This window comes from Lepisma saccharinum, chromosome 5, assembly GCF_977018435.1.
Source record: "Lepisma saccharinum chromosome 5, izLepSacc3.1, whole genome shotgun sequence".
In the NCBI taxonomy this organism is placed as follows: Eukaryota; Metazoa; Arthropoda; class Insecta; order Zygentoma; family Lepismatidae; genus Lepisma; species Lepisma saccharinum.
In genome coordinates, this window is record NC_139233.1 from 97,520,673 (window position 1) to 97,533,866 (window position 13,194).

The following is a 13,194-nucleotide window of genomic DNA, read 5'->3' on the forward strand; positions in this document are numbered from 1 at the left end:
AAAATAATAATAAAAAGTCTCAAGAGACTGAAAATGAAATTCGGAGTCAACTTGATGTTGAGGTAATTAAGATTTGACTAATATATTAATGGGGAGACTGTTCAAACATGTCCTCCCATTAATGACTATTGCAATATTATTGTACGAGAACCAGATGGATCTATCTCCAAGTTATGACATTTTAACGAGTGATTATGTCTGAATCTAAAAAAGTTAGTAATTTGAAGATACTTAAATCCTCTTTACCACTAATGAGAAAAGCTGGGCATGGGTGAATTTGGCTCCAAACACGGCTTTTTTTTAGAGTTACGTTCCTCTGGTTCTCACACAACAATATACGACATGTTACTATGACATGAGGTCGTCTTTATGCACAGAGAAGCTACAGTTTAAAGTGAGATCTGAACCATCAAGTGTCTCTGCTGAGTATTGAACCTGGAATTCCTTGATTACAAGGTGACAACATTTCCAACACACCAATGAAGAGGCTTGAACTGTCAGTGAGTAAATTAGTAAAGTAAACCCATTTGCATAGTGAAGTACATGTTTATGCCATTTTACAACTTAATTTGTAACCAAATCTGGAGGTATGATGGTTAGGATTTCAGATAGAACAGCACTGAAAAATATATTCGCAATGCAACTTTTCTAAAACAAGTGGGAGGTGATTGTGTACATTATGAAACATGTATTCATGAAATCAGATACACTTTAATGCAGACCTTTTGTAAACAGAAAAGGCATAGTTAAAAAAAACTGACTACATGGGAACTTTGCATGTAATAAAAATAAGTTGCTTTTCCAGCTTTTTAAAACTTTATGTAAACCCTTTAGTGTGTTTTATTACAGCACTTGAATAAAAAATTTCTACAACAACACACTACTTGATGGCAAGAGTAACTAAGGCAATGAAGTACATTGAAATTTCATAACGACAAACAATGCTTAAAAACTGTTGCAAAGGGGAAGCTTTAAACAGAATAAAATTATTTTTTTCATGTTTCATCTTGCATATGAATGTGAATCAAGAAAATATAAATCTCCTTTCTTTAAAGAAATATATTTTAAGGTAACAGCCATCCAAGCCATATGAAATGACTGACATGGAGTGTGTATAAAGTGCATTTTACTGAAAAATTATCTGAAAATTCTGGCTCAAGCAGATATTTAGTTTTCTCTTGGTTGAAACCCAATCTTCAAAAAAACTTTCCAGCAGGTAGTAAAAATAAACAAGTGAACCATTTAAAGCATTCTATAATTAAATGAAAGAAGTAAGGAATTGGCACTGCTAACAATATTAAAATGAAGTTCTGGTGTACCGTTTCAATGTTATATTTCATAAAGAATGTCACAGAAAACCTATTTCACACTGTAATTTAACACACAAACTTAATAACATTAAAGCACATCTGCAGATTCACACACACACACTTGCAGAGTTGACAGTGGATGGGATAACTGAGTTTTCTTCCCTTCCTACAAGTGATTTAATGTTGGCATAATTTATTTTATTAAACAGGCTCAATTTAGTATCGTACAGTGTAGCACACATCTATGATTTTTGTTGCCATAGGAGGGAGATAGTGAAGCACCATATCCTTTAATAGAACTCCATCTTTTTTAAGATGACAATGGTCCGTCACATTACACAGCTATGCGCCTCAGGAGTGTTTTCACCAGCACCATCTATTGGTGTCATGACCTATTGGTACCCACTGTTACCTGCAAAGATAAAAAAAGACCTGTTCTGAGTTTCCACTGTAGATAATAAATTTCTCAATATCAATTGAAAGTAACTACACTTAAAAGATTTTAAAAAATCAGCAGGAATTCAAGTATTCACTTATGAGCACTTATATAATCTATACCTTTACTTCAAAACATCCAAAGTGCACATATCCGGTGACGGTTCACCCAGTCCTTATGAAGAAACTGTATGTTAAATTTGGCAATCCTCCAAAGTGCCACAGTGATAGAAATTTGGAGAACTTTAGTTCAAATCGCGAAGTCAATGTTTGACTTTTAAAAATACGCAAGTGTTTCACAAAAGCTCTATTTCCATAGCAAATGTCATGTTGAGCAAATCAAGAAGTAATGTGTTATGACTCCTAGGTGTTTTTCAAAACTTGCCTACAAGAAATGAGGTTAGATAAATTTATCATCCTCGCTTTACATTCTACAAATCCTATTACATTTCAACTCTTCATTTCAAGAATCTTGTTATTCATATTCAAATTAAACATGCATCATATCTAATCACATGCTCATTGTGTGACAAACATTATAGATTATGCTAACTGTGAATGTTATGTGAAGTCTTCCATGTAAGGTATTGTCTGGAATAAAAATAGTTACATGATTTTATGAAACATTCACGTAACATTTCTATTAATAAAAATGCTTCCACATAAATTGTCGCTAGCATGGTCTTGTTGTATACTGGTTGGGTATATTTCTTCTTCTTCGTCTTCTTATTTTTCTTCTTATTATTACTACTTGTTTCTAAGAATAAAACGTTTGGATAACATTTGAAGAACTCAGGAATATTTACGTTTAAAATTTACTGATAATTCACATTTTGTAATAATAAAAAGGTGAAAAAACAAAATACTAGACTTATTGTAGAATATAGATAATTATGAAACAACACTGTACATGTATGAATAATACAGTAATGGTAATAAACATAGTAATTCACATTTTTAATAATGCAGTGCATATATGAGATGATTGCAATTTAAGTACTTCATGGGAAAAATTATTAACAATAATTTTTGCAGATTAGAACATCTACGCACCTAACAGTCAAGTGTTCCTTGTATCTGCCTTCTTCTAATATTGACAAAAGTATCTGATGTTAGAATTCCTCCATATATAGGCATTATGTGACCACCCTGGATACCGAGAGTAGTCACAATATTTTCATTTTAATCTGCTATCTGCAAAAGAGGAAAAGTACTGTAACTTTTGCACAAATAATTGGAGTTAACAAGTTGAGATATTAATCGCAATGAGATACTGCACAAACTTAATTAATTTTTAATAAATGTATATATATTCATGCTATTCATCTGATGTTTCACATTACTCAGTTGTTTACTTCTGATTTATTTGTAAACAGCAAATTTTTTGAAAACCACACAAATTCAACTTTTACTGTGTTCCAATAAAAAATAATAAAATATTAACAGAATATCACTCTGGAACTGTTATTGCCATGAGCACCTTTGATTTGGTTTATCTTAACAATTATAATTCTATTGTTTTGTCCATGCAAATAGGAATACGAGATAAAGGTGATACAATTTTATTTGCTAATCCAGAACTATATGATAGCATTGAAAATAAACCAACAAGTTCACTTGCACAATATACCTACCTACATGCCCAGTCAGCCACCCTTTTCAGTATTTATGTTTTTTTTTATATATTTTACTGTAGAAGCTGTCTAAACTGCACTGTTCGTGTAAGAATAGGCTTTACAATTTTTATACATACTTAAGCTAGTTACTTACTGGAAGAAATATTTATAAATACAATGTTCAAGAGAAATTCAATTTTTGTGCAAAACTTTCACATGAGAATGGGAGGAAAGTCAAATACACCACATGATGGATGTCAATAAGTGTATAATGAAACAAAATTAACATACACAATCGTACCTCCTTTTAACATCCAGCTGCTCTGCTTGTATCATTGGGAACTTCATCCATTGTGAAGAGCAATAACCACCATAGCACTGCACGCTTGCTCTATACACTAGCTGATGACCTATAGCCATCTGGCTGGTACCTCCGTGTTGTGAAAATGAGAGATTCTAGCACCAATAAAATTATTTGAGAAAAAAATAAATATAAATTCTCTTACAAGGGAACTTCTATCAAACAGTTCCCACTGACTCAAAGATTTTCATGCTTAAAATGAATTCATGCTACCCACTGTATCATCATATGGCATAAGGTAGTTGAACTGAGTGCATTCTGTTGATGGTTGCATATAGAGAAAAATATTTTTCCCTTTCAATTGATGGTTATGAATAGAGTATATCAAATACCCGACCCCCATGCACACACACACACATATACATCACTAAAGACATTTTTGTCACACAAAAAGTTTTTCTCTCACCAGTGTCTGGGTAACGGAATGGAGTACTTTCACTTTTACTGGGCCCAAGTTCCTTGTGTTTTGTTGCAATTTCATAATGCTACAAATGAAATTTTTACATGGTTCGATTTCAATTTACGTCTGTTAACACATACTGCGAGTTTTAGTGATTACTTAAGATTTTGTTCAATATATGCATTTGTGGTTAGGATAGGCGGGTCAGGTGTGGTTCTGTTAGCATTAAAATAAAGTCCCTAATACACTCTACCAACGTTTCCGATTTACTTCAACATTCATTCTCACTAGTCTACGATACTCTCTGTTGCTTGTCAACAGAGAATATCTTGTCCATGGGAAGCTCACATGCTTGCGTAAGTTACATTTTAAGTTTTTTTTTAGATAAGTAACTTTTTTTCGAATCCAAACAGTACTCATTATTTTAAGGAAGGTTGAAATTTCGTGTGACAATGATTTCCAAATTTCTAAGATAATTAGTCTTTCTGCTAGGAGAATTGAAAAAATCATAAAACTATCGGAACCATTACCTTTACTGGTGCTTAGGCGGTTAGGTTAGATTTTGTGATTACAATATAAAAAAAGGTAATTTTACATTCCCGTCGTGATAAAGAAAATAGTTTTGGAATACATTCTAATGTCCGTAACTCTGTAAATATACCTTTCTGTGCCCCCAAAATTCTGATATAGTCTTAACAACAGTTAATCTTTCCATGGGGAATTTTTCTAGAAATTCGAGGGAGTACGTAATTTAATTACTTAATTAAACTTAAACTTCTCTCTCTCTTTCTGGCTCTACAGCCCTTGATGGGCCTTGGCCTCCTCCACAATCAGCCTCCATTCCAATCTATCATCAATTCTTCTCCTCCATCCTTTAATTTTCATTGTCCGCAAGTTTGCAGCGACGTCATCTATCCATCGAAGTCGAGGCCTGCCTTTCTTCTTGCATGGTGAAGCTTTCCTTTCAACATTCTTCTTGGCATCCGGTCTTCCATCATTCTCTCCACATGCCCAACTAGGGATGGCCAAATGGATCCGGATCCGGATCCAAAAGTTACGGATCTAGATCCGGATCGAATCCGAAAATCCGGATCCGTATCCGAGAGTTTCGTCTCTCAATTCCATTATAATATTACCACATCTTAAAAGGTATTATTATATTCGATTACAAAGAAATTTTTCATTAGTTAGTCCTACAAGAATTTTTTTTCAAGTGTTGTTCGTAAAATACTTTCCTACGCATCGGCTAACACACTCGTGCACAAAAATAATCTTACTTGTTTAACATAAAATGTCAGATGTGAGTTTGTAAATGCCATTGAAACGAATATGTATTCATTCGAATGTATTGTAAATGGAAACACATAAATGTGAGACATTCCATTCCAGGATGAAACCTTTAACACATATAACAAGATAGAAATGTTATACAAAAATTATACAATTTTTCTACAGTTACAGTTTTACAAATTAAAATAAAACATTATAATATATGCAGTGTTATATAATTACAAAGTGTAAGACTATCAAGGGAGGTTATCCTAGTGTCCCCCTCCGATTTCCATGAAACTTGGCAGGTGTATAGTGGGGCCCAATGGAAGAAATACGTGTTTTTTTGTTTCAGCTAAAAAACTGTTTTAGGGGGCAAAACCCCGTCAAATGTCAAGATGAGAACAAATTGAAGTGAGGATCTGACCCCTATGTCCCCCTCCGATTTCTATGATACTTGGCAGATGTGTATAAACGGGCCCAAAGGAAGAAATACGTGTTTTTTTTTTTTTGTTTCGGCTAAAAAACTGTCTTAGGGGCAACCCCACTCAAATGTCAATATGAGGACAAATTTAAGTGGACATTTGACCTCTGTGTTCCCCTCCGATTTCCATGAAACTTGGGAAGTGTATAGTGTTGCCCAAAGGAAGAAATACATGTTTTTTTTTGTTTCAACTAAAAAACGGTTTTACGCGTCAAAACCCACTCAAATGTCAAGATGAAGACAAATTTAAGTGAGCATTTGACCCCTGTGTCCCCCTCCGATTTCCATGAAACTTGGCAGATTTATAGAGGAGCCCAAAGGAAGAAATACGTGTTTTTATTTTGTTTCGGCTAAAAACCTGTTCTAGGGGGCAACCTCCCCTCAAATGTCAAGATGAGGACAAATTGAAGTGGGGATCTGACCCCTGTGTTCCACTCCGATTTCCATGAAACGTGGCAGGTGTACAGAGGGGCCAAAAGGAGGAAATACATGTTTTTCTGTTTCAGCTAAAGACTGTTTTAGGGGGCAAAATCCCCTCAAATGTCAAGATGAGGACAAATTGAAGTAAGGATCTGACCCCTGTGTCCCCCTCCGATTTTCATAAAACTTCGCAGGTGTATAGAGGGGCCCAAAGGAAGAAATACGTGTTTTTTTTTGTTTCGGCTAAAAAACTGTTTTAGGCAGAACCCGCCTCAAATATCAATATGAGGATAAATTGACGTGGGGATCATCTGACCCCTGTGTCCCCCTCCGATTTCCATGAAATTTGGCAGGTGTATAGAGAGGCCCTATGCCCCTGTTTCTTCCTATGCCATATTTACGTGGTTTCGGGGTCAGATCCCCACTTCAATTCCTCCTCATCTTGACATTTGAGTGCGGGTTGCCCCCTAAAACAGTTTTTAGCTGAAACCCAAAAACACGTACTTCTTCCTTTGGGCCCCTCCATACACCTGCCAAATTTCATGGAAATCGGAGTGGCACACAGGGGTCAGATCCCCGCGTCAGTTTCTCTTCATCTTGACCTTTGAGGGGGGTTTTGCCCCCTAAAACAGTTTTTTTAGCTGAAACACAAAAACACGTATTTCTTCCTTTGGGCTCATCTATACACCTGCCAAGTTTCATGGAAATCGGAAGGAGAGACTTAGACCTCCCCTGTAAGTGTATTAATTAATTGCAAATCGCGCACGGGCGCACACACACACTATATATATATGTATGTATATTATATATATACGAGTATGTATATTAGCAGGTAACAATATGTTATAAACACATTCTTACTTTCCAAAGAAGCGCATATGGAATAGCAAAACGGATCCGGATCCGAAAGTACCGGATCCGGATCTGAAAGTTTTGAAGCCGGATCCTTAGGATCCGGAACCAACCGGATCCGGATTTCGGATCCGCTAGGATCCGGATCTGACCATCCCTAGCCCCAACCACTTTATTCTCTGGGCTTTGACAAATGTCACTATATCTTGGCCTTTTATTAAATCATCTAGCTCTGCATTATATCTTATTCTCCAGTCGTCATCTTCCTTCACAGGTCCATATATCTTTCTTAATATTCTTCTCTCAAATATTCTGAGGGCATTTTCATCTGACATTTTCAAAGTCCAATTATCTGATCCATAAGTGACAACTGGTCGTACCAGTGTCTTATAAATTTTAAGCTTTGTATTTATTGTGATCAGTCTATTTCTAAACAACTGCATATTTGCAAAATATGCACGATTGCCTGCCTGTATTCTTTCCTTTATTACTTTACTCATATCATTATCACTATATACCATTGTCCCCAGATATTTAAAAGAAGGAACTCCCTCAAACTTATTATCTCCAATTGTCAAATCTTGAGGTGCTCTTCTGATCTCAGAGTTAGACATTCTCATATACTTTGTATTTTTTCATTTACATTGAGCCCTATTTTTATTGCTTCTCTTTCCATTTGCTCATAGATTTGTTTAAGTGTTCTTATTGTTCTAGAAATGATTGTAACATCATCTGCATATGCACACATTTGACTGGATTTCCCAAATATGGTTCCCTTTTGATCAACTACATTCATTACTTTGTGCAATGCTAGACTAAATAATACTGCCGAAAGGCCATCCCCTTTTTTCACTCCTGTATTGAATTTAAACTCTTCCCTCAGTTTACTACAAACTTTCACTCGTGCCTTAGTACCACTCATAGTCATTCTTATCAGTCTTATTATTTTGAGGGGAATATTATACTCTTCAAATACCTTAAACATTTCATTTCGATTAACACTGTCAAAAGCCTGCCTGAAGTCAACAAATAAAAAATGCAAATCCACATCATGTTCATAAAACTTTTCCATCATCTGTCTAATTATAAAAATCTGATCAGTAGTGCTTCTGCCAGGGCGAAATCCACATTGGTACTCTCCAAGTATATCTTCTGTGTAACATTTTATTCTCTCACTGATCAATCCTGACAAGATCTTATAGACCACACTAAGAAGTGTGATGCCTCTGTAATTTCCGCATATCAGTTTATCACCTTTCTTATAAATTGGGCATATTATTCCAGATTTCCATTTATGTGGCATTGTTTCACTTTCCCATACCATTACAATCAATCTATGTATTGCTGCCAACAATGCGTTACCACCAAGTTTGATAAGTTCAATTATCACTTCATCCTCGCCTGGAACTCTATTATTACTCATTTTCTTCATTACAAATTCAACTTCTTCAATACTAGGTACTTGTACCTCATGACCATCCCTATTTTGTATATTCCTATTATACTGCTCTTCTTCTTCTTCTTGGTCTTCCACTTTACTCATAATCTCTTTAAAGTGCTCTGCCCATCTATTGAGTATCTGATTCTCTTCTACAATTACTTTCCCATTCTTATCCTTACATACTTCTATTCTTGGCTCAAATCATATTCTCATTCTATTTATAGCTCTATAGAATTTTCTTATTTCACTTTGCTGATTTAGTTCTTCTATTTCTTGCATCTTCTTTTTATACATCATTTTCTTCTTTTCCTTGCATACCCTATGTGCTTTCCTTCTTAGTTCTTTATACCTCTCAGTATTACTTCGAGTTTCCCTCTGTAGCATTCTCTCTCTAGCTTTATTCTTCTCATCTATAACCTGTATGCACTCTTCATCAAACCACTCATTTCTTTTAGTTTTCTCTTCTCCAAAAGTTTCTTGTGCTGCCTCCTTTATCACTCCTTCTATTATTTCCAATTCTTCCTCAACCACTCGAAGTCTGTTATTCTCTTTTTCCTTCAGTTTACTCTGTACCTTACTTACATATTCACTAATAACTTCTTCGTCTTTCATTTTTTTCACATTCCACTTCTTTCTCTTGGCCATCTCGTTTCTTTGCACCGCTATCAATTTTTCCCTCATTACTAATTTTACCAGGTAGTGGTCGCTATCACAATTGGGCCCTCTGCAGCTTCTCACATCAATAACTGATGAGGCATGACGTGCATTAACCAGTATATGATCAATCTGGCTTATTGTTCCGTTAGGTGCCTTCCATGTTCCTAAGTGAATTATTTTATGTTTGAAACAGGTACTTGTTATGATCATGTTGTTCCTGACAGCAAACTGGCAAAGAAGATTCCCATTCTCATTGTTTTCTGCGTGGAGAGTATGCCGGCCTGCAACCCCTTGTTGATTCTTGTCCTTTCCTATCTGAGCATTAAAGTCGCCCAATACGGTTACCATATCATACTTTTGGATCTTTCCACATGCTTGTTCCAGATTGTCATAGAACTCTTCTTTCTTGTTCTCATCTTTCTCTTCTGTAGGCGCATGTTCATTTATAATTGTTTTGTTTCTAAATCTTCCTCTCAACCGTATTCTACACATCCTTTCATTAATTGCTTCAAATTCCATAAGACTTTTTCTCATCTTTTTGGTTATTATAAAGCCTACACCGAATTGTCCGGTCCTCCTCTCTGGTCCACTATAAAATAATGTGTACCCTGCCTTTTCCATTCTTCCTTGCCCCTGCCATATAATTTCCTGAAATGCAACCAGATCATACCTAAATTTTAATATCTCATTTGACACTTCATTCATTTTCCCAGGTCTTAACAAAGTCCTGACATTCCATGTTGCAAGTGATAAATCATTAGTCCGTAAATATCGCCAGGTTCGAATTCCATTACATCCATCCATCATCCGAGGCTGTTGCATTGGTTTCACAACGGATTTATTTTTTTGCAGGGTGGGGTTGTCGGCCAAACGCCCAACTCCCAACTTGGACCAGGATTTGTATAGGGTTTTCTCCTCTAGGTAGGTTGGCATTAGCGTGCCTTCAGAGTCCTTCCTGCCCCTCGGTTTTCTGTCAGGGTTTCCTTCCCTTAGCCTTTTGGAATCCCTCCCCTTACTGCAAGGCAGCAGGCAACTTAAACTTAAACAACTTAAAACATCATTTCGGAATTTCCTTTAAAATCTTTCTATCGTCAGTTCACGTACTGTATAAATTATGCGTACCATTTTTCCCCCTATATATAACATATGGTAGTGGTGTCTAATTGAAGTATTTTATAGTACCGTAATTTCATTCACTGGTTGAAACAGGACAATATGTTGCAGAAAATTAATTATTCTTATTTTGTGCGGCATCGTTCTTTTACATCGAAGCAACAATTCACAATACATACATACTTCACTCTCCCCTGATTTGTTCCAATTGCCGTTAATATTCATACACAATAATATTAATAACATACTAACATGACGTACTTACTCGAAACACGACTGAAATGAAGTGTGCTTGCAATTCTTCTTTCTTCAAAACCTTCCTCCGCAACAGCTGATAGTGTCCATCTTGAAAATCTGCAGCCATAAATGAACTCGTTAGATGCCTGCCTTGTAAGTGGATTTCAGTCGTTAACGAAGAGTGGAGACTACGTTAAATGGCATTCGTTAGCCTTTCTTGACAAAAACGTCACGAAATCGTTAGACTAAGGCCCCAGATCGCGGTGGTCAGTTTTCGGGTTGTAATTTTTCACAGAGACCGCGGCGATCACAACAGAAAAATGACCGATACTACGTTGAAAAATTTACAGACCTTGTGTGGTCAACTCCCTCCACTGGATCGTTCTGTTTGGCATTCGATATCGCGGCGGACAACAGCGCGATATGCCCTCGCGGGAAGATCGCTTTCTGTTTGACGAGACCTTTAACATTTAAGGAAATCATTCGCCAAGCATTTACATATCCTTGTTTTTTGTACCATTATTGTTCATCGCTGTATTAGCTATTTGTTTGTTTTTACTATCTAGCTGCCTGTTTCATTGTTTCCCCTCCTCACGAACCGTTACGGCTCACACAAGTTTGATCGAATAAGTAAGCGAATTGAGCTCAGATATTCATCACGCCTATGGAAACATATGCTGTACTATCGCAAACGCTGCCATTGAAGATAGCGAACCCTCCCATGTTAGCATGCACTCGGATTTGAAAGTGAGTAGTCAGCACCAGGCTCCACACGCCTATGTTAATGTGGACAATCCTCCCACGACCGCTCACGTACAGGATATATACGAAATAACGCGGCTTTCCCTACTCCAGGACCAAGATCGGCCAATTTAATTTATTGCGCATCATTCGTACGACGACCAGTACTGGTACTAAATATGCTGTTTAAAAGTCTGTCCCTTCTCTCGTTAATTGGCTGATAAATTACAAGTAGTCGAAGTTCGAGCAAATGAGCGCTTCTACCCCGGCGGAACACCCTCCCCACCAAGATGCGTACTCTGGATCGCCGATTGTCAAGTGCAATGGTGCACCTTATCCTCGCAGCTCAGCTCATCGGCAGACTCCATATCGAATGACTTTCCTTCAGGTATCTTGCACGTTCATTGCAACCCAGCAGTTCCCACACCTCGACCGTCTCCAAATTGATACTACACAGTTGCTCCTCACAGCTTTGCTTCGAAGCCGCTATTTTTGAAAAATATCCATGCCTTGCTTTTTTTATTCGACTCGAGACTGCGAGTACGAATTCTCGCATCTGCCCCCTCCCCTCGGAGTTTCTTCAGTGGTATTAAAGAACATCAGTCCTCCAAGTTAATATTTCTTGGCCTAGGGTAATGCTTTTCTCTTCTCCTTTTCGACCGTCGCATGTAAAGGATCCTGGGGCTAACTCCAACGGATCACCCAACCTACCGGTTATTGAAGCGGCCATCCGTATAAAGCTCCCTTCGCCCTCACGGGTGTGGCAACCCAAACCTCGGTGGGGCCGAACCCCAGGGTCACGCCAGCCAATATGCCTTTTAGGTTTTAAAATATGTTTGTGTTTGTTCTTCTTTTATCTCCTCTCCCACTCCTGTTTCTATTTTTGTACAATTTATAATTTTCTTTAATTCAAGTCTTTGCAGTTCTTATCTGTTGGAACGCCGCATTAACGGGATATTTTCCTTATCACTGCTATCGCACCTGTAACCAATCGATTGCGTCACCATAATACCATATTATCCTTATACTCGCGATTCGAGCTCAATTCCGTAATTATTTTTAAAGCAAATTCCGAACATAACCCCCTCCCCACCAAACACACATACACTTTTTGTATATTTTTACCCCACCCCTCCGAGTTTGATGTTATCTTAGTCTAATTTAATTCGTTCCATGTTCCTTTCGCAAAGGACTTTTCAATTTTTTTCTTCAGCTGTTATATTTTGGGTTAAATCAATAATAATTAATATTTCTTTATATCTTCATTTTTTAACGGTTTGGACTGGTCAGGTTATCTTTCCAGTTAGCTAGCTCTTCACCTACCTTCAACACCTGTTCGTCTCATCCCAGCAGTGGCTGCTGCCGAGATTTGAAGCGGGTTCCCTCAGGATTCATCAGGCTTGTGACAAGCAAAGCCAAAAGTTTACCCCCCCCCCCCAGGTTACCTGTCAGCTTTCGTCGCTCTTCTCTCCAGGGGATACCCTCCTTATGACAATGGCTTCACATCGAGGACGCTACTGGATCCACTTACAATGCCCAACATTAAAATCTGCGTTTTCACACCCAACGTAATCAACGCTATTCCACCCCAGTGCCATCTCCGCGCTTTAAATAATGAAAGGTGCAGTCGCCGTCCCTCAAACCCACAATCGTCATACTACGTTAAAGATGTGTGTGCGTTCGTGTGTTCGACTCCGGTCGCAGGAGCTTCAGGACCAGTTCGGATGATGTCCAGAATTGCCAATGAAAGCTAACCACAGCAGTTTCTCAGGAAGTATAAGAAGTCATTTCCCAAAGAACGTTTAATAGTGTATTTTTTTCTGTTCCCACTGGCCTCACCATATATTGAAGCCAGTAC

At 37.4% G+C, this 13,194-nt stretch overlaps 1 protein-coding gene across 1 annotated transcript; it reads right to left on the reverse strand.

Moving 5' to 3' along the window:
• Positions 1 to 8,151: 8,151 nt before the first annotated feature.
• Positions 8,152 to 10,722, reverse strand: LOC145988161 (protein CFDP2-like). The gene is made up of 3 exons (XM_083122991.1): positions 10,624 to 10,722; positions 8,907 to 9,893; positions 8,152 to 8,163 (listed from the first exon to the last, which is right to left on the reverse strand). The coding sequence occupies exons 1-3, from the start codon at positions 10,720 to 10,722 to the stop codon at positions 8,152 to 8,154; spliced, it is 1,098 nt and encodes a 365-aa protein (XP_082979117.1).
• Between the last annotated feature and the right edge of the window lie 2,472 nt (positions 10,723 to 13,194).

Excerpts from the sequence above, each read along its gene's own strand:
- LOC145988161 (XM_083122991.1), bottom strand. The coding sequence starts at position 10,722 with ATGGCTGCAGATTTTCAAGATGGACACTATCAGCTGTTGCGGAGGAAG. Across the intron at positions 9,894-10,623 it reads TCATTTCAGTCGTGTTTCGA|GAAATTATATGGCAGGGGCA; the intron begins GTAAGTACGTCA and ends GTTGCATTTCAG.